Below are 22,169 nucleotides of genomic sequence, written 5' to 3'. Positions count from 1 at the left end.
TATGAAGGTACTGAAATGCTTTCTTCACAAAGGAGCCTTGATACAGTGGGAGAAAACTTGGGTTTTGGAGACCTACAGAACTGGATTTAAATCCTCACTTAACTAGCTTTGATGCATTTTTGTATTCCCAGGACCTGGCAGTGCATGACATATAATAGACCAAAACAATGAATACTTAATAAATGAATGAATAATGGATGCCCAAAAGAAATAACTAGCTCTGGGCAGTTTCTTAACCTGCGTGCCTGCGCTTAAGTGTCATCACCTGTAGAATGGGTATACTGAGAGGTAGAGGAGATTTTTGAGGATTGTATGAACTACAAAGTATATAAACCAGTGCCTGGTGGACCTTCCTTATATTTAAGTTGTCTTCTAGCCACACACCTTCCCTAGTGCTATAGTTTCACAGATTTGTGATAGGAAGAGCGTTGCTGAATTGAAATCCTGAAGTGTGGGAAATGGTTGCACACAGTAGCCATATTTCACCTCAGATTTGACTCTGAGCAATAAAGGCTGAACCCTGCCACCAGGGGATGTGTCAAGGAGAATTCCCGTTTCGAGAAACAGGCTTTGCTTGGCTTTCACAGGTCCTCTGTCTCTTCATGAAGTGTGTCTTAGGATCCCAAACAGTTTTATATTAGTTTATATATATATATAAACAATATAACAGTGTTATATTAGTTTCAGGTGTACAACATGATTCAACACTTCTATTCATGACTCCATGCTTGCCATATTATAATATTATTGGCTGTATTCTCTATGCTATACCTTTCATCTTCATGACTTAGGTGCTCTGGGGATTCATACCTCTTAATCCCCTTTATTTCACTCATCCTCCCATCCACTTGCCCTCTGACAACCATCAATTTGTTCTCTGTATTTAAGTCTGGTTTTTGCTGGTTTCTTTGTGTATTTTAGATTGTACATACAAGTGAAACCGTATGGTATTTGTCTTTCTCTGACTTATTTCACTTAGGACAATACCTTCTAGGTCCACCCATGTTCTTGTAAATGGCAAGATTTCATTATTTTTTAGGCTGCATAATATTCCATTGTGTAGATACACCACATCTTCTTTATTCATCTATCGATGGACATTTGGGCCTCTTCCATATCTTGGCTGTTGTAAATAACGCCGCAATAAATATAGGGGTGCATATATCTTTTTGAATCAGTGCTTTTGTTTTCTTTGGGTAAATACCCAGTAGTGGAATTCCTGGATCATAGGGTATTTCTGTTTTTAAATTTTTGAGGAGCCTCCATATTGTTTTCTAGTGACTCTACCAATTTACATTTCCATCAACAGTGCATGGGGGTTCCTTTTTTCTCCACATCCTCACCAACACTTACCTTTACTTGTTGATTCTAGCCATTCTGAGAGGTATGAGGTAATACCTCATTGTGGTTTCGATTTTCACTTCCCTGCAGATAAGTGATGTTGAGCATCTTTTCATGTGTCTGTTGGCCATCTGTATGTCTTTGGAAAACTGTCTATTCAGGTTATCTATTCATTTTTAATTGGATTATTTGATTTTTGATGTTGAGTGGTAGAAGTTCTTTATATATTTTGGATATTAACGTTTTAACAGGTGTATCATTTGCAAATATCTTCTCCCAGTCGATAGGCTGCCTTTTTGTTTTGTTGATGGTTTCCTTTACTGTGCAAAAGCTTTTAATTTTGATGTAGTCCCAATAGGAATTTTTGCTTTTGTTTCCCTTGCCTGGGGAGACCTATCTAGAAAAATGTTGCTAAGACTGATGTCAAACTATTGCCTATGTTTTCTGCTACCAGTTTTAAGTTTCAGATCTCACATTTAGGTCTTTAATCCACTTTAATCCACTTTGAGTTTATTTTTGTATATGACGTCAGAAAATGGTCCAGTTTCATTCTTTTGCACGTAGCTGTCCAGTTTTCCCAGCATTGTTTATAGAAAAGACTGTCTTTTCCCCATTGTGTATTCTTGCCTTCCTTTGACATAAATTAATTGACCATATAAGAGTAGGTATCTTTCTGACAGTGTCTGGTTTTGATTCCTGACTGTTGGGTACTCTTGGTCTACAGCTTTTTACTCAGATTTGACCCAATGTTTTGATCCACTATTTGTCCTAAACTTCATTATTTTAACTTGACGCATTTGTGACATGTTTGCCCCATATGGTAGGTATTAAGGATACAACACAAACAAGATGGAGATGAGAAGGATGTAATTCTTGGCTTCAAAACAGAAAATTTCTGTTAAGGGGATTTAGATCAGAAATCCAAGTGTACAGTGCAGAGAAGTAACTGATAGTTTCTGATAGAAACAAACACTAATCATGGGACAGAAAAAATATCAGGGAGGAGAGAGAAATAGCTCAAACATCCCTGAGTTCTTGTCTCTGTCTCACTCAGATTCTTCTGGTCCTGGATTATATCATGTCTGCAAACCACCGCCACTGAAAACCCATTTGAGTCAATGTATATTACAGGATAGTCATCCACTTAGGATGGGAACTCCAGAAAGGTAGATGTGTGGCCCGTCTTGTTCATCACTGTACCCCAGTCCATGAAACAGAGTCTGACACACTAATAGGCACACAAATATTTCTTGAGTGAATTTATGACTTAATCCTGAATGGAGCTGGGAGAAATTGATGGGTTCATTTCCTCTCTCTCTCTATGTCTCTTTCCCTTCCTTCCTCCCTCCCTCCCTCTCTTCCTGTCTTTCTGAAAGTAGTCCTGGATAGTTCATAGGGCTTTAGCACCATTAAATTATGAAAACACTTCTTTTGCTTTTAAGTGACCTATTTTCAAAGACTTATCTATCTAAATGTCAGCCCATAAATTTCATTACAATCTACTAACTTTATCAAGCATCCTTTCTGAAAAAGGCACAGTGTTCCCTAGCTATTAGATTTTGTATGGAAATTGCTAGATGCTTTGTCGTTGCTTTTGGATTTTACAACGTCTTCAGTAAATTGGATTGATTATGCACACAAGAGTGTTTGTGTCCTTCATGTTGGCTATTTTAGTGTCATTTACTTTTGCTAAAAATCTTAAAGGGGAAAATTCCAGAAAGTAGCATAAGAAAGCATTATGCTAGTAGAAACAATCTCCCTGTTTAGTTTATTTCCCTAAACCAAAAGCAGACAGTACTGTGGCCCTCACCCCTCATCCTAGATGCTATTAGAAGATCTAACAAGTGGTGGGCTACAAGTGGGTGGGCTGTCATGGGTGAGTTGCAAGACCCAGGGAAGGTGTTATACCTCAATTCAGAAGCTGAAGATCCAAGAATCAATGATTTAAAAAAAGGAAATTTACTTATAGAATAGATCTAATAACATAAAAATGTGGCTTATCATTGCATGGTTTGTCCAGGTCTCAGTAGTGCCATGGTAGAATCAGAATTGGATGCCCTTTGCATGGTTCTCGGGTTACAGTGCTCAGACTACATGAGGATGGAGACACAGAGCAAACTCATCAGCGTCCATAATGTAAACATGGGAAGTTGAAGTGTCCTGGTTAGATCCCCTTTTTAATATTAGGTTCAGATCAGTGTTGGTTCCAGAGACCTATACTTTCCTACAGTAACTGTATTACCAACCCTTGCTACACCTCTTAGGTTAGACGCTGAACACCATGTTTGCTTTAGTGTTCTAGCTTGTTCCCATTCATATTTTACCCTGGCTGATGTGCCTAAAGAAGAAAAGAAACCAAAGAGGTAAGGGCATGCACCTGGGTATGGTCACTCACCCAGTGTGTTCTCACTGGGTGGGAGAGAAGTATTCAAAATACCAACATTGCACATAAAATTTTATAGAAAACCTCCCTGTGAAATTTCCTTGGTACCAACTAGATCATTATTTTTCTGTCCTATGAGAATAGGTAAGTGTTAATAATTGGCCATTATTTCTAGACAAACATGTCACAGGTCACTGCATTCTTCCATGTCTAATAGCAGCATGATCTGTCTGAGAGGGAATTAAATCCCTGTGTAAACCCTGGTGCCTGCTTGTCCCACTAATCAATGTAGAGAAAGGCTTCCCCCTTTGCCCTATTCCTGTAAGTTCCAGAGAGACCAACCCATGGGTGACACTGAATAGATTTTACAGTCAAGCTCCAAACTCTGCCTTCTCAGCAATGAGAAAAGTTATGAAGAGCAAGCAGAACATGCCTTCCAGTTGCTGGAGCAGAAAGGGCCCTGGAGGCTACAGGTGACTCTATGGCTTGTCAGTCCCCTACATAAGCAAACAATTCCAGCTGAGTCTGAGGACTGTTAGATCACTTCCTATAAAGCAACAGAAGGGTGCAATGAAGTCGTAAGTTCTTGTGTCTAATATGAAACAATATGACTAGGCTGTCATTCAGTGACCATTGGAGCGCCTACCATGTACTGGGCACTTTTCCAGGCACTGGAGATGCATTGAGGAGAACAACTGTGTCTAAGAGGTACGGTTCATTACATTCTAACGAAGGAGGAGACAACTAAGAAATATATATTCTTAGGTAGGCAGTCCTCGCTGGCCAAGAAGGCAGATGAAGCAAGATGGGAAGCGCAGAGTGGGATTGAGGTTGTAATTATATATTGGGTAATTAGGGAAGGCCCCTCTGATGAGAAGACACTGAACAGACACCTGAAGGAAGTGAGGGTGGGAGGTCTGCAGACCTCTGGGAGAAGAGCATTCTGGGCAAAGGAAAGAGCAAGCACAAAGCGTGTGAGGGAAGGTCATGCTTCAAGAGTTGGGGCTCTACCAAGGAGGCTCGTGTGGCTGAAAGTGAGCAAGCAAAGGGTGATAGAGAGGTTGTTGGAAGGTGTTAGCCCCCCATAGGTCACAGTAAGAATTCTGCCTTTTTCCTGAATAAGACAGTAAATCGCCGGAGGGTTTTGAGGAGTGGAGTGACATATCTCAGGTTTTAAAAACCTCTATCTGGGGGCAGAGAAGAGGTGTAGAGAAAAGATGGGAAACAGGAGTGGTGACTGCAATAATCATGACAAGAAATGATGGCCTGAGCCTGGTGGTCCAGTTGGATCCATCCTAAAGGTAGAATGTGTAGGATTAGTTGCTGATGTGGATGTGAGGTGAAAGAAGAAAAAAAAAGGAATCAATAGGACTCCAAGATTTTTTATATATTTTTTTGAGAATGGGGAGGGGCAGAAAGAGGGGACAGATGCTCTGAAGCAGGCTCTGTGCTTACGGTAGGGAGCCCAATGTGGAGTTTGAACTTACGAACCATGAGATCATGACTTGAGCTGGGACCAAGAGTCGGACACGCAACCTACTGAACCACCTGGGCACTCTGGACTCCGATATTTTTATTTTATTTTTTACATACAGAGTGTTAAAAAGGCCTTTATTTTTATACTTCAAATGCTCTAAATTAATAAAAGTAGTAATTATCCTGTTTTATTTTTTTTTAATTTTCAAAATGCTGAGGAGAGCACCTCATGGTAGAAATAGCCCTTTGTAGTAGTTAAGAACAGCTGTCATCTAGAAAGTGCAGATATTTTTGTTGACTTTAGCTACTGATTTATTTTCTTGCCTGAGACCCTAAAGAAGTTGCCATGTCCCGAGACAGACAAGACTTTGGGAAGGACATTCTCAGGGGAGAGGATTAGGAGTTGGATTTTGGAGATACTAGAACAACTGGAGATATAAGCTAGAGTTCAGAGGAGAAGTCTAAGCTGGTGGTGATATGAACTTGGGAGTCATTCGTGTACTGATGGTTTTAAAAGCCATGTAATCAAATGGGATCACAAAGGAAGAGAGCGCAGGTAAAGAGGGAAACTCCAAGGAACACCCTGTGAGCCCTGCTGGTAGTGGCGGAGAGGGGAGGGCAGGATGCTAGCCCAGGAGACTGAGGAAGATCTGCTAGTGAATAGAGGAGAAAACCAAAAGAGAGTCTACCCTATGAACCAAATGAATAAAGTATTCCAAGAAGGAAAGAATGATAAACTATATCAACTTTCTCTCTTTGGATCCCAAGATTTCCATTTTACTGCATTTTGCAGCAATCAGTGAGTAGTAAGGAATGAGAGATGGGAACCATCCCTAATTTTGGAGAGATTGGAAAAACAATGGGGATTTTCAAAAGTGTAATCATACTACAACAAAAACAGACCACAGCAACAGAAAAACCCTAGAAGGGTTGTCTCTAGGGACACGATATAATGTCAGCTTCTGTGAGTTGGACATTGGACTAGTTAGCCTCCTCCCTCAGTCTATAACCTTTAGATGCATAATTTTTAAAATGGGATTAAAAATACTTGTATGTCTCATGGGGCCATTGTGGAAGCAGGATATCATAGTTCCTTCTATATGCTCCCCACTATTTCCTTGTTGGCATTCTAGACTATACAAGTAAAGAAATGCAGAAGGATTTTTATGTGAATTTTTTATGCATCAGCAATTTTGTTAATGCTGTTGTTTTCAAACTATGTGATTTGTTCACTAAATTCACAAATAATTGTACTTTTCTACTCTGTGCCAGGCACTATGAAGGGCACTGAGGATTCATAGGGAGATGAGACATTCCTGCCTTCAAGGAGGTTAGAATCTGAGGAAGTAAATAGAGTGATTGATGTTTAGGACATACAGTAGACCACCAGTGCCATTAATCCTTGTGAAATAATTTAGGGATGGTCTCATCATTTCAAAAGCCTACTTAGTTTTCACTGAAGAGATGCTGTAGGGGTAAATCCTGAGAATGAGCTCTCTCACCCATGTCTGCATATATTTAGTAGGTGGTTTGTTTCCTAACATAGTGTCTGATGTTCAAGATGAGTGGCTAGGACACATCTTCCTCTTTAAAGCAATGAATAAATGGTTATGGATTTTCCTCTGCAGTAATATCTGCGCTTAAATGTGGACCATGAAATCTGCTGGACTGCGCTCCATCCCATGCGCTCTCTGCTCACGAGCTTCTTGGTATCAGTGATGTGCCCATCTAACTATAGGGCTGTCATCAGCTGCCTAATGATCTACCATAAATAGAGCTGTCAGCCATTTTGTTTTGTCCCAAAGAGTTCTCTGCAAATGACCCAGGGAGAAGAGGGAGAGCCAAGGTGCCCCCAGCCATCAAACTCCAAACAAGGTTGTCATGACCCTTGGACCAGGAGCCAAGGGTATAAGAAAGAAGCAGTAGAGATAGAATAGGCAAGCTCCATTCATTTTCAAATTCAAGGTTCTTTAGCTAGAGGAGTATAGAAAGAAACTTACTTTGTCAGAGATGACCTGTGATAACATGAAATTTAAGCAAAGAGAGCCAAAGGCTGTATATCCTTGTTCAGGGACAATCACTCAACACCACCACAGACTGAATCTATGACAGGAATAGCTGGCGCTTATGAACTGCATAGCTTGGAAGGATGCTGACATATGATATACCTTGGATTTTAATCATTCTTCCCCCTATGTTACAAGTTTGGGGATGACGTACACTCCTTCCAGTGTTAAGTCATGGAGCACAGAAAAATTTTGTTTTATTTGAATTTTAGGTCTCTGGCTATTCTCTATGGCATCGTGCTCTGTGATGTGGTTATTTGTCAACATTGTATGGCCATGTGAGAGGGCTGGTGGCTGGGAGTTACCTATTTTTATCAACAGGATCACCACCGGCCTTAGAGTCAGGGATAGGTGAATTCAGACCTGTTACTAAGGTCAGTCTCTTGGGAGACTGTTGGGCATTATGGTAAATAGGACAGCCTCCTGATTCAGATAATCCTAAGGTTCAAGGTCAAAATCTATTATTTACATGCTGTGTGGTATTAGGCAAATTAATTATCCTCTGTGTGCTTTAATATCTTTATCTACAAATAGAATATTAGTATCTTCTTTACAGGATGGTTGTAAGGACTTAACTGAGATGCTGTGACATGGTGGCACCTAATGACTGCTCCTTAAATATTCACTTCTTAAAATTGCCAGATTCCTCTGATCTTTGGTTTCCTCATTCTTAAAATGGTCGTGTTGTTGTTAATGTTAAATAATCTAGGGGGAAATCTCAGCAGTGTGTCTGGTATGGAATGAATAGTTGATATTTTTATCAATAGAAAAGTGACCTTTTCTGGAATAATTATTGTTACATGGGTGAGAGTAGAGAAATCTTTTTTAAATCTGATTCCATATCTTGATCAGTCAACATGTTTTTACCAAACACATTATGTTCCCAGCCTATATGGGGAAACAGTTTTCTGTGCTTTTATAATTTAGATTACAAGGTAAAAAACACATACATTGAATAAATCCTAACTGGATGTATATTGTGCATAAGGCACTATGCTAGCAAGTATCCTGATAGATATAAATATGAACCAGACATGGACCTTGCCTTCAAGGGGTTCAGAGCCAGCTGTGAGAGAGATGGGAGAGAAAGCATGGATGCAGACTGCCTGGATTGGGTACCAGACTCTACCCCTCACCACCATGAGACCATAAGCAAGTTACTTGACTACCCTGTGTAGGGCTCCTCATTTGTGACATGCCGGTGAAAACAGTACCTACACCATAGTGTTGGGGTGAAGTAAGCTTTATTACTCAGAAAACACAGTGCCAGTCATACAGTCCAATATCAGTAAATGTTAGCCATTTCAAAATATAGAGTCGGGGATAACTGTGCATGTAAACAAACATAAGGCAAGAGTATGGTGATATTGCTATGGCAATTTGGATGGAGGAGAGATTACTTAGGCTTCATAAAAGAATGTGGCATTTAAGCTAAACTTGGGAGAATAGGCAATATATGAACATGGAAAAATGGCAAATCAAGGCAGCTTTAGAGTTAGTGATTGTGTAAGAATTTGAGGGTAGACAGGTGAAGGAACTCGACAGGGAAGAAGTTGGGGGGAAAAGGTCAGAAAGTGAAGGTCCTCATATGCTGGCTCAAGGAGTTTGTATTTGCTATGTGGACAGTGGAGAGAGAGAGCCATTATAGATTTTCAACAGACAAATGGTAAGGTCAGAGCTGTGCCTCTAGAAATAGATCAGAGGAAGAATGCTCTGAGTTATCTTCATCTCTAGACCTCCAGTCTGTCCTTTCTCTGGCCCATTTGCTGTAGGACAGGCAGGAGGGAAGACTCAGACAGGAGGTGGTGATATTTGGGCCTGGGTTGCCAAGAGGTTGTATGTGTCACTAACAAACATGGACAACATAAAACGATGCGTAGGCTGGAAATGTACCTTTTGGTTCATTGGGACATGTCGGTTTGCAGTGTTGAGCATGAGTATTTGGATAAAGTCAGGGATAAGTGGAGGTTTGGAACCTTAGAGTGCCACCAGGTTGGAGATACAGATGGTCCAACTACTAATCAGAATAAAACTGGAAGCCTGAAGAATGGATGGGATTGCTAAGCAAAGATGATGAGGACCAGTCCTTAGGTGATCCCTATGTGAAGGAATGCCAGGAGAAAGTGGACATAGGAAGGTTCCATCAGAAAGACAGGAGAACACAGTTGATTAAAGGAACAGAAGAGTTTCAAGGAGGAGAACTTCAGGGATGCTGGACAAGACTTACTTGAGAGATGGGAAGGCAGTAGGAATGGAGGGGAGATGAGGGTGGAGACAGAGGAAAGAACTTACCTGCGAGGGAAGGGAGCAGAGACCTTTTGACATAGTGAGTGGAAAACCAGAGATGCTTATGTGATCTTTGGTATTTCTTGGGGACTTAAGACAGGTGCACCCCTCATCCTTAAGTTGAAAGGGTAGGTCTAAAAAGTCTTTTCATTACTAATTATTGTGCCCTCTGACCTAACCCTTCTTTCCTCTTTATTTTATCTCTTTGTCTTATAGATGGCAGGGGGAGGAGGTGATTTGATCATGACTGAGTTGAATCTGTTGTGAGTTCTACAAAGAGGGGAGATTTTATGATCTTGTTCCAGTGAAACCACAGTTCAAACAAGCCAAAATGTATAACTGGAAAAAGAATCCCACAAGTTGATAGTAGAACAAAACCCCAGAGTTGTGTTACTTTTTCTATCAAAAAATACTTTCTCTTCCTGGTGAAGAGGAAGAGAAGGCAGGGCTCTCTAGGAATTGGGAATTGGAAGTTTTGGTGAGGGAAAGCAAGAACAATGAACATAGGAGAACGAGAAAGCAAGAAAGAGAGGATTGGGTTCATAGAGCCAGATAGTCTGGTTCGGAGTAAGATAGTCTAGTTCTGGATTTTAGAATAGGAACTGTTGTAGGTTTTGACAAGGAGTGTTACGCATAGCGTGTTACTGAAACTGTGCAAGTAATTAGGTCAAGGTGTTCACTTGGAAGAGATTATCCACGTGAAGCTTGAAATTAGTCGATATGATGGCTCAGGCCAGGAGCTGGCCTTTCAGACATCAGCTCCACTACCCCAGTATTAACCGATCTTGTCTTCTAAAACTAGGTATGCTCTGCAATATCCTGGCAGAATGCTTTGTCATTGGATGGTAGTCAAAAATGTGTATTGAATTCATACAAAAATGATCAGACTTTGTGATGGTCGTTAAGAATCAGATAAAGGTGGGAGAATTAAGTAGGATGTTGATAGATGACTTGAGAAGATGTGGAGATTGGCTGTCCCATACCTCGAAATTGAAGAGTTTTGGACCTGAGTAGGAGAGCGATTATCTGAATTTGGCATTGAGGGATGGGAGGGGAGTTACAAGAAGATGGAAGAATTTGCAGCCTCCAGTGAGTGACAGGGAGTTCCTTGGAAACGGTACCTTCTGTAAATACCCAGATTTGATTTAAAGCAAAGGGACAAAGGGAGAGAGGTAATGGGAGAAGAGAATGTACATCGGTACAGGAAGGAGTCAACTAGGGAGGGCTGGTAACTGGAGGGGCTGTGTTCTGTGTTTAGGGCATAGAAGATGTGATGTGATGGGTTGAAATAACTTGTTCTGAATGAAACTTGGGTGCAAAGATGACAGTGTCGGGTACTCGAAGGCTCAGGATGTTGGTCTGATGGAGGTTTGTGGAGAATGGTAGGTGCCGCCTGGAATGAAGGCAGGTACAAGCCAGGTCAGCACGGAGCGTCCGGTTCCAGACAGCATGTGGGGAAAAAGGGAAAGCTTTGGGACAACAGTAAACTTGGCTCAGAGCCCCACACCCATCTGTGTGCCACCCAGAGTGCGGACCTAGGAAAATGTTTGTGCCAAGTGCTCCTCAGCAGACAGCTGTTGAGCCAGGGCAAGTTTTTTTTTATTGCATTAGCTGACTGGCAGCCTAGCTTATGAGGATGTGAGTTATAGAACGGGGAAGTTTCAGAAGACAGAGAGGCAGCTAATGCCAAGTCAAGCTAAGGTGGTTTGGGCATGTTGGAGTGGAAAGGGCATGGGAAATAAGGTCATGCAGAGACGTACCTTCAACTCAAGTCGAAGAGAAAATTCTGTCGGCTTTTACCAGCTCATGAAAAGTCTAGTCCTTAACACACCTGTGATTTCTAAATGACTATTGTTTGGTTGGCAAATGGTATGTAGGTGGGATATATTTAAATATTTCTCAGTAGGGGGTCCTCTCGACATTTGGGACAGAAAAATTAGGTGTTTTGAGGACTGCTTCTTGAAGTACAGACCTTGTAAGTCTCATGACCCATTTTGCAATGCGCATAGTGTCCCTCAGTGATTTTGACAATTAAGAGTACTCCCTTGTTGCCTGTGCCCTTGGGGAGGATGTGATCACCTCCTCCCCCCGAGGATCTGTGGGAGACTCCAGCTGGAGGAAAACTTGTTTCTCTTCAGAGATTTCACCGAATCCACATTCTGAGAGTAGTGCCATCCTGGAGTTCTGTTCTGCTTCAATTCAAGTGAAGACCATGAATTCTGACTGCACTCTAAGCGGAGGCTTTTTATTAGTGACTCAATTTAATGACGAACAGTGACATTCCAGTGCCAGTAGAAGTGTGAAACTTTTTTTCCCCTCCATATTCTTTTCATATGTCTGTGATTTGTGGCTTCTTATAGTTTCCTATAGCTTCTGACCAATCTCTGGGCACCAGCAGACCTCTTTTGTGGGATCTCTTACTATTCGATCTCTTTATCTTCCCATCAGGTAGAAGGATTTTATTTTTCCACATGACTATGCACATCGCAGACCCCTTTTCAGAGAAGCTGTTTCTGTTTAATCTGACTGTCCAATACTCTGGGACAAACACTAAAATCGGGGGACACGGGGGTGAGACCGGGCAACTGGAGACCAGTTGCTAAGGAGGAAGCTTCAAGTGGCCTTCCTCTGGTTACTCCTTTAACATAACCACACCTGCAAATCTTTTTGATGTTTGCAATCCAACATTGAGTGGTGGGAGAGAGTGGGGACATGGACTAACAGATTGGAGAAACTGTAAGGAAAATGATTTCCTCTCAGCCTCGGTCAGGACTGTGCGAGAGGTGAGCATGTTAGTGTAAATAGAGGTTGGCCTCATTTCTAGACGATCAACAAGAGGGATGCCATGCAAACAAGGCCTCTGAAATTTCAGCAGGGTTGCTTCTGAGAGTGATGCATAGGAGGGAGGTCCCCTCCTTAAGGAATTCAGAGTGGCTCCTCAACTTGACCTTCACCTCCTCCCTCCAATCTCAAGCTTCAAGGCTTCTCTTGAGCTTCCTTTCCCATATGTCTGAAACCCATTTCCTGTCACCCTCCACAGCTTCCTTCTGTCATCTCTGGCGAATGTGTTACCCACTACATGGGCCCCCGTCCCCCAACAACATGTCTCTTGCTTCCTCCAAGCCTCACACACAACGGACTTGCCCTGCACGAACCCCACCTCCGTCTGATCTCTGCTGTTGTCTCTGTTCCCCCTCAGTCTCATCTCAATTTTCTGTTCTTATTATGTATTTGGAGATGGCTTAGATTTACTTTCATGTCCGCTCACGTGTTAGAATTGGCTGCTCAGCCGGATTGTGTGCATTTCCTGCACGTCAGAAGCGAGGCTCGTGCTCTAGAGGTGTGGGGTACATGCGTTCCACATACATGTACCTGCACCCACTGACCCCACCCCAGAGTTCAGAGTACTCAGGGGAGGTGTTCAGTACTGCCATATGTTCTCCTTTTCTGTATCATGCTCAAAAGTATGTGCCTCTCGGTGTACGTGATGACGATATAGCAGGGTGACTTGGGGACCTGGTTCCACATGGGAAGGCAGCCCCTCATTCACTTGCACGTGTGTCTCTGTTCTGCCGGCAGGAGGATGAAGTGGTTCTCCAGTGCATCGCAAACATTCACAAGGAGCAGAGGAAGTTCTGCCTGGCAGCCGAGGGCCTGGGAAACCGCCTGTGCTTCCTGGAACCCACTTCAGAAGCCAAGGTAGGATTGATTGCCTGCCCTGCACCTTCTCCCTTGACCTCCCAGGCAGTCATTGAGGGGAAGGAGCTGCAGGGAGAGGAGGTTGAGAGTGATGAGGAAGAAGGTAGAAAGAAAGGATGCATTTGTTTTTCAGATGGGAAGCAGATCGGAAGTAAAATGTGACTCTCCCCAGCCCAGGAAAAGTAGGAATCCAGAGCAGCGAAGAATTAGTGGTGCCTTGTCTGTCTGTGTTCCCCAGGACACCAGTGATGCTTTGAGGTCACTGTCACAGAAGAGGTTCTTTTCATATTCCCAGAACACCTTTTTGTGTTGTTAATTCCTAAAGGTCCTCAGTGCGGGTTCTGTACTCTCAGCTGTCATTTATGGCTACCAGGACTCCCAGGTGCTTGGGCCTGAGCTTCACGGAAAGCCCACTGCTCTCAGTTCAGACTGTGCCGAGCTCCTGCGATCGTTACCCCTGCCTGCCCACTGTGACCTGGGGGCAGAGAGGAGTGTTTGCTCTAGTCCCTGCCTGCGTGGTGGCATGTAATGTCCTGTCTCTTCAGCCAAACCTTTTCTTCCTCCAGTTTCAGACTGTCTCTACTTTTCGTGATCTGTCAAGTGTATCCGTGTGCTCGGCGAGATCACCATACTTGGCGGTCCTGGCCAGACCTTTAGATCGGTCAGGGTTCTCCAGAGAAACAGAACCAGTGGGATCTCTCCCTTTCTCTCGATGGGTGGGTGGATGGGGAGATGATGGATTTAAGATATTGCCTCATGCAGTTATTGGGTCTGTTAAGTCTAAAATCTATACGACCAGTCAGTAGGGTAGAAACTCAGGGAGAAGTTGATGCTGTCTTGAGGCAGAATATCTTTTCTCCAGGAAACCTCGGTTTTTATTTTTAAAGCCTTAAGGGGGCGCCTGGGTGGCTCAGTCGGTTAAGCGTCCGACTTCGGCTCAGGTCACGATCTCGCGGTCCGCGAGTTCGAGCCCCGCGCCGGGCTCTGGGCTGATGGCTCAGAGCCTGGAGCCTGCTTCCGATTCTGTGTCTCCCTCTCTCTCTGCCCCTCCCCTGTTCATGCTGTGTCTCTCTCTGTCTCAAAAATAAATAAATGTTAAAAAAAAAAAAAAAAAAAAAAGATGGCGTGAGGCCCACCCACATGATCAAGGGTCATCACCTTAACTTGAAGTCAACTGATTCTAGATGTTAATCACATCTATCAAATACCTTCACATCAAAACCTGGATTGGTGTTTGGTTAAATAACAGAGTACTATGGTCGAGCCAAGCTGACATACAGCTAACCATCTTACCCTTCTCACAGAGCCATTTTTTTAAAACAGAAAATGGTTACTATATTTTCCAGTAGGCCCACCGGATTAGCATGCTGTTTCTCCACATGAACATCTACAACACAGACATGCATGGTGTGGCTGAACACCAGATGTGCACTGTGAAGACAGCATGTCCCAGAAGCCCCTGTCCTCTCCTTCACTGTTGTGCCCTCCCAGGGAGGTCACCAATCCCTGAGTTCAAACATCGATCAGTGACATGTGTGACCAGTGCCAAAAGGACAAAGTCCCATTAAAATAAGTGTCAGAGAGAAAAGGAAGATGTTTTTATCTTTTTTAAAGGCCTTAGACTTGATTTCCCTGAGGTCTTTTCTCATTTGCTTTTGTCCTTAGCTAGATATTTTTCTTTTCATTCCCAGCCGTCTGGGATAATAGGAAGATGACTAGATTAGAAGTCAAGAAGTTAATCCTCAACCACTAGCTAGTCATGTGACTATGGGCAAGTCGCTCAACCTTGCTTTCCGTTTCCTCATCTGCCAGATGAGGTACATCCTGGTGCAGTGGAAAGAGCATTGGCCTAAACTGAAAACCAGTGGTCTCATTTTCTAGTCATCCGCTGAGTGGGTCATGGGGCAGTGGTTTGGGGCACAGGTTCTGGAGCCAGACTGTCAGATTTGGAGTCCTGTCTCTCACCACATACCAGCTAAGCCGGGATCTTGGCCAAGGTACTTGACCTTTCTGTGCTTAGTTTCTGCACCTGCTTAATGAGAATTTAATAGTAACTACCTAAAGAGGTTTTTCTTAGGATTAAATGAGTTAATACCTAAGAAGTGCGTAGCACACTCTCTAACTATTGACTCCTCATTGACTGTTATGATTGAACCTTGTCTAAACCAGATGAAAAACTATATATCCTAACCCGAGAATATTTTGTATCGCCCAGGAATAAAAATAACCCATACCACGCATAAATGCATTTGAGGATGAGAAAATGTCCTTCCTAACACCCACTTGACTAAGTGTCCTTATTTTAATTTTTCGTTTTAAATTGAAAACAAGGTAATAAGACTGAAAAAGAGATGTAACATATCATAACTTACTCATCTTGTCACAACTATTTTCATGTGTTTTTCATTCAGCCTCTGTTCACATGCCACCTGTATGTTTTCAGAGTTGTACTCAGAGTTGACATGTAAGCATTCCGCTTTTTTTTCCCTTTAACATTTTAGCCAGTTCCATAAAGCTATGTGGTCTCCGTGGTTTAAAAAAAAAAAAAAAAAAAAAAAGTATGTGGTTTTGTTAGTTTTTTTGCTTTTTAGAGTAAATATCCAGGAGAAAAATTAATGGTGTTAGGAGGATGAGCAGTATTAAACTACTTTCCCCAAAAGGTATACCAGTTGTCACAGTTGACATGCCCACTATCATAGCATGAATGTGTGTCTCTTGTATATACACTATGAGGAAACTGCATCGTGAGTGCTTCTCAAAAAAACAGGGTCGAGTTCATGGAAAGGATAAAGTCTTTAGAACTTCATGTCACCATTCCTGGGAGGTGCCTGCTGGCCGCCATTTTCTGTGGCTTCAGTCTTTCCCACAGTCAGCTACAGCTGTGCACACTGCTTCTGACCTGTCCCCTCCCTTTTCACTAAATATTTCCTCTGATTCTCTACTACCCACTTTCACAACCACCTTTGCTATTCTTAGGTTCTCAGAAGCTAACATAGGTGGTGCAGTGAAATGAGAAGGTGTATTCCCAAGCCTGGCACTGAGCATGAGGCACACACCTCAAACAGCACTCTTATCACCAGCTACAGAGCCACCAGTGACCTTGGCATTCCCAGTCAAGGGTATTTCAAGCTAGGTGAGCCACAGAGAGATAAAATTGAGATAAATTCTAAGGAGAAGATACACCTCTAAGAAAGAAGAGATGAGATAAGGTTCTCAAAAGGTATTCTTAATGTACAAGCCCTATGAAAAGGAGGTCACATTGAAACAAGGGGTGAGAGAGTAGAAGAATGGGAAGCAAAAGTACACCAACACTTGGTGTAGACATGGAGACTGTTGAACACTTGGGAGAGCGCTTGTGACTTTCTGTTTGCCGTGGCCCACGCTTCTTTGAAGGTCTCTTGAAACTGCAAATGTCAACAGATGGAAGCACTGTTAATCCACTTCCCTTTCAAAGATGCACAGCTCCAGGAATTAAAAGGTGTCCTCCCTGTTTTACAAGAAAGGTTTCAGAATTATAACCAGAAACCAGGAAACATGGAAAGGAAATGTTGCTTCTTTATTTGATCAGTAACAGCAATTGCTTATTGAGTGCTATTTTTAAGTGGAAAACGTATTCCCAGGAATTTACTACTTTTCCTCTCATCCATATTATCTATTTTGTATCTACAGCATTAGCTGGGGAAAGGGGATCTTACTTGGTTTAACTTAACATCCAAACTCCTAAAACTCACACACTGCTTGGCACCAGTATGTGCATTAGGGCAGGAACCACTGCTTGCCTGCTGGGAAGTGTCAGGCACACCTGTGGGAATCCTTGCTGCTGAATCCCCCACCCAAGATGAGGCCAAGTGCAAAGAGATGAGGTCCACATCAGGCAGGTATGAGAGTTACCATGGCTCACAAGCCTCATGGACCACAGGAGCCAGTGTTTCTTGTAACAACTCCACAGGCATGGCTTTTGGGGGCCCCACAAAGGACCCCACCTCCCAGCTATAAGTCTTTACACTTGGAGAATTGCAAAGATATAGCTTCCTACATCGGGTAATGGTGTCTTCCCAGTACAGACTCAGGCTGCCAGTCAGGGATCATTTTCACTGTAAGCAATGTTCCCTAGTGACGTAATTCACATATCAGTTTTACCAGGTTGTCCAAGAACAAAACTGGACAGTTAACTGAAGGTCAAATTCTCATGCATAAGGAAAAAACAATTTAATAAGCTTTATCCCATAGTATTCTTCATTGATGGCAGTTACTTCATGACTGTGGCCTTGTCGGATGTGTCTGGAACCCCAACACCTTTCCAAATCCTCACTTCGACCTTCCTTAAATATATAGGTCATCAAAAAATAAGAATGTGGGCACTTTTTGGTTAAGATCGATTTGAACACACCAAGCTTTGTTTCACAGATTTTAATGAGGATGAAACACAAATTGCTGAGGGGAAACTTACCCTAGCGCCTTTTAATTTTTTTTTTTTTTTTTTTTTTTTACTTTTTTAGAGAACGAGCAGGGGAGGGGAAGAGGGGGAGAGAGAATCTTAAGCAGGCTTCACGCCCAGTGGGGCTCAAGCTCACAACCATTAGATCATGACCTGAGCCTGAATCAATAGTCCCATGCTTAACCAACTGAGCCACCCAGGTGCCCCACCCTAGTGCCCTTTCAAAATCAGTGACCTAGCCAAAGTCTTCAGACACTCCGTGTCTCAGAATGAAGTTGTGCCTCTCTGTTGGGTAACAATGGTCTCTCTCACCATGGTTTATTCAAAATGAAAAATCCAATTTCAAATCCAATTTTCAAACTGAAAATTTCCAGGGGAAATTTTAAGCCTATTGTTTTCCACCCCCTCTTTTGAAAAGGAAGAATAGTCTGCTCTGGTTTCTGCAAAGTTGGATAGGCTCTAAAGACCCAGGATTAAACATCTGTGATTGTGCAAACATCATTATGTAGATGGCATAAATGAAGAGAGAATTCTAGGCTAAAAATAGTTTATTTTCTACTATTTTTATTATCTTTAGCTCAGAATAGATTTACTATTTACTTCTAAACAACTAAGCCTGTGCAAATTTGCAGAGAGTGAGGCTCACCCTGAGGTTGTACACTTTTCTTTGAACTTCTGATTGATATTTTAGAGGGTAGTATTCTCTATGGACTTCAGATCTTATGAAAAGCCAAACTATTATAAAACATGCTTAAAAAACTTTCTTGTTATGTAATAGATACTTATAGGTGAAAGATGTGATCTTTTTGTTTGTTTGACATTTATCAGGCATCATGTGCTATATGCCATGTACTACAATGGGCGCTTACATGCTCTCATTTAATTTTTATATCCCTATGGAGCAAATATTGATTTCATTTATGGAGAGGAAAGATACAAGAATTTAGACAAAGTTACGTAAATTCCTGAAGATGATTCATTCTAAACTTGAATCACTAGTTCTGTAGTACTCAGCGATAAAGAATATCACAGATCCAACTTAAGGATAAAGAAGCCATATTTCTCCATGTGGTTAGATTTTAAGACTACCTGGGCAGATCTCCATACCCCCTCCCACAACCTTCATGCATCTGTCCTCTGAATGCCTGACATTCCAAAGTTAGAAATACATATTTTGTTTAAATCAAATAGGAACTATTAAAATGCAAATGTTCTGAGAGAGCACATGAAGCAATATTAGATTTCTAGAGGTAATTTTTTTTTAGTATAAATGGCATAATCAGATATTTTCTTGAAATTAAGTTGTTGGAGGAATAAAGCAGATGACTGAGTGCCTCTGTATTGGGATATAAGGCATAGAAACACTGTGAATGTGGAATCGAACATCTACAGCATTGAATTGCAATAGTTTACCTCCCCTCCACCAGGCTCTTAGCACTGAAGATTGTGGTTAAGACAGTGGTTAAGAAACATGACCTTGGACCATGGAGAAAGATTGCCTGGGCTGGTAATTCAGGCTCCACCGCTTAACAGCTGTCTGACTATGGTTCAATGAGTTTACCTTAACCTGCCTCAGTTTCCTCTGCTTGAAAACTATAATCATCTCATAGGATTGTTATGAGGATTCAGTTACATGGGTTCCCAATTGTAAGGTACTTGTAACAGTGCCTGACACACCCCCAAGTGCTTTTTAGGCAATAGCCTTTATTATCCCTAGTATAGATTCAGACATAAATTAGGTCCCCAAGAAGTATTGTTTGACTGAATTAAGTTACCCACATATTGAATTACTTAAATATTTCTTTTATTTTTATTTTAATTCCAGTATAGTGAACATACAGTATTGTATTTGTTCCAGGTGTACAATATAGTGATTTCGACAATTCTATAAATTACTTGGTGCCCATCATAAGTGTACTCTTAATCTCCTTTACCCTCCGCCCCCGTAACTATCAATTTGTTGTCTATAGTTAAGAGTCTGCTTTTGGTTTGTTTTTTTAACTTCTTAAACTCCACATAGGAGTGAAATTGTATGTTATTTGTCTTTCTCTGACTGACTTATTTAATTTAGCATTATACTCTTTAGCTCTATCCACATTGTTGCAAATGGGGAAGATTTCATTTTTTGTGTGTGTGGATAATATTCCTTTGTATATAAATACCACAGTGTCTTTACCCATTCATCTATTGATGAACACTTGGGCTGCTTCCATAACTGCCTATTGTAAATAAGGCTGCAGTAAACATAGGGGTGCACATAGCTTTTCGAATTAGTGTTATCATTTTCTTTGGGTAAACACCCAGTAGTGGAATTGCTGGATCATATGGTGATTCTATTTTTAATTTTTTGAGGAGCCTCCATACTGTTCTCCACAGTAGCTGTACCAATTTACATTCCTGCCAACAGTGCATAAGTGTTCCTTTTTCTCCACATCCTCCTAACACTTGTTGTTTCTTCTTGTGTTTTTGATTTTAGCCATTCTGACAGGTGTGAGTTCTATATCATGGTTTTGATTTGCATTTCCCTGCTGATGAGTTATGTTGAACATTTTTTCATATGTCTGTTGGCCATCTGTATGCCTTCGGAGAAATGTCTGTTCATGTCTTCTGCCCATTTTTACTGCATTTGGTGTTTTGGTATTGAGTTGTTGAAGTTCTTTATTTTTGGATAGTAACCCTTTACTGAATATGTCATTTGCAAACAACTTCTCCCATTCAGTAGGTTATCTTTTAATTTCATTGTTTGCTCTGCTGTGCAGAAGCTTTTTATTTTGATGTAGTTCCAATAGTTTATTTTTGCTTTGGTTTCCCTTGCCACAGGAGGCATATCTAGAAAAATGTTGCTACAGCTGATGTCAGAAAAGTTACTGCCTGTGTTCTCTTCTAGGATTTTTATGGTTTCAGGTCTCACATTTAGGTTTTTAATCCATTTTGAGTTTACTTTTGTGTATAGCATGAGAATAAATATTTCAAAGGCCTGGATTTGAGGATCAGCAGGACATTTATGACCATTAAAGTGAAATATTAATGAGAGTCAGCGTGAGTGAGATGAAAAGGATTAAGTAATGAGTGGTTAGTTTTTAAAAAAAGTAAGGTGAATCAGTGAGATGTAGATTTTTATTGTTATTGACTTCTAATTTAATTCTGATATGATCAAAAAACATGTTCTGTAGATTTCAATTCTTGGAAATTTATTAGGACTGTTTTATGGCCTAGCATATGGTCTATCTTGCTTAATATTCTATTTGTTGTACTTTCAACAAGTGTGCTGGATAGTGTTTTATGAATGTTAAAATGGTTGACCATGGTGTTCAAATCTTCTGTATCCTTACTGAGTTGTATTTATAAGTTCTACCAATTACTGAGATAGAGGTGTTAAAAGCTATGAGAATTTGTCTATGTCTCCCTTTAGTTCTGTCAGTTTTGTTTCATATATTTTAAAGCTCTCTTAGGGGTGTGTGTGTGTGTGTGTGTGTGTGTGTGTGTGTGTATGATTTTTATTTTCTTGGTGAAATGATCATTTGTCATTATCAAATGTTCCTGTTTATCCTTTATCTAATTGTATACTTTGATATTAACATAGCCATAAGCTTTGTTATACTTACTATTTGTATGATCTATCTTTTTGTTTTCAATTCTTTTATGTCTTTATATCTTTATATTTGAGTCATGTCCCTTATAAATAGCATATAGTTAATATGCTGCTCCTCCCCCTTTCTGCAGTCTCTGCTGTTTTATTGGAGTGTTCAGTTCACTTACATTTATTGGAATAATTGATAGTGTTGGGATTTGGTCTACCATCTTACTATTTGTTTCCTTTTGTTTTTTGTGTTTTTTACTCTTTTCATCTTTTTATGCCTTATTTAGGATAAATCAAATATTTTTGTTATCCTATTTTGTCTCCTCTCGGCTTTTTAGTTCTACTTCTATGTATTATTTTTTAGTCATTACTTTAAGGATTACAATATAAGTCCTCAGCTTCTTGGTGTCTCTTTTGATTAATATTATTCCACTTAACTTTTATCCTTTGTGCTATTATTGTCATGCGTTTTATTTTTACAAGTTACATAATATGCACTACTTTATTTTTGTTTCAAAAGTCAGTTGTCCCTTAAGGAAATTAAGGAAAGGAAAAAATAGTATTTTATATACTCATATATTTACCATTTTCAGTGCTTTTTTTTTTTTTTTTTTTTTCCAGTCTTCTAGATCCAAATTCCCTTCTGGTAGCATTTTCCTGAAGCCTGAGGAATGTCCTTTATCATTTCTTGTAGTACAGGTCTGCTGATGACAAACTGTCTTCAGCTTTTTTTCACTGACAATGTCTTTATTTTGTCCCTATTTCTGAGGGATATTTCTCTCTGTGAAATCCTGGTTTGATTTTTTTTTTTCTTTTATCACTAGTAAAGATGGTGTTTTACTGTCTTCCAATCTCCTTTGATTTTTAAATGAAAAGTTAGCTATTCTTCTTAGGATTCCT

General features: G+C 40.9%; 1 protein-coding gene across 1 annotated transcript in view; it reads left to right on the top strand.

Moving 5' to 3' along the window:
* Positions 1 to 3,375: 3,375 nt before the first annotated feature.
* The window catches only part of RYR3 (ryanodine receptor 3), a 367,593-nt gene continuing 348,799 nt past the window's right edge, over positions 3,376 to 22,169 (top strand). The window contains exons 1-2 of the mRNA XM_049611650.1: positions 3,376 to 3,477; positions 13,132 to 13,251. Of these exons, the coding sequence (XP_049467607.1) occupies positions 3,376 to 3,477; positions 13,132 to 13,251 (222 nt within the window). The remainder of the gene's footprint in view (positions 3,478 to 13,131; positions 13,252 to 22,169) is intronic.

The sequence above is a fragment of the Panthera uncia genome, assembly GCF_023721935.1.
Source record: "Panthera uncia isolate 11264 chromosome B3 unlocalized genomic scaffold, Puncia_PCG_1.0 HiC_scaffold_1, whole genome shotgun sequence".
Lineage (NCBI taxonomy): Eukaryota > Metazoa > Chordata > Mammalia > Carnivora > Felidae > Panthera > Panthera uncia.
The sequence above is the reverse complement of the archived record's forward strand: the minus strand, read 5'-3'. Positions and strand labels throughout refer to the sequence as shown.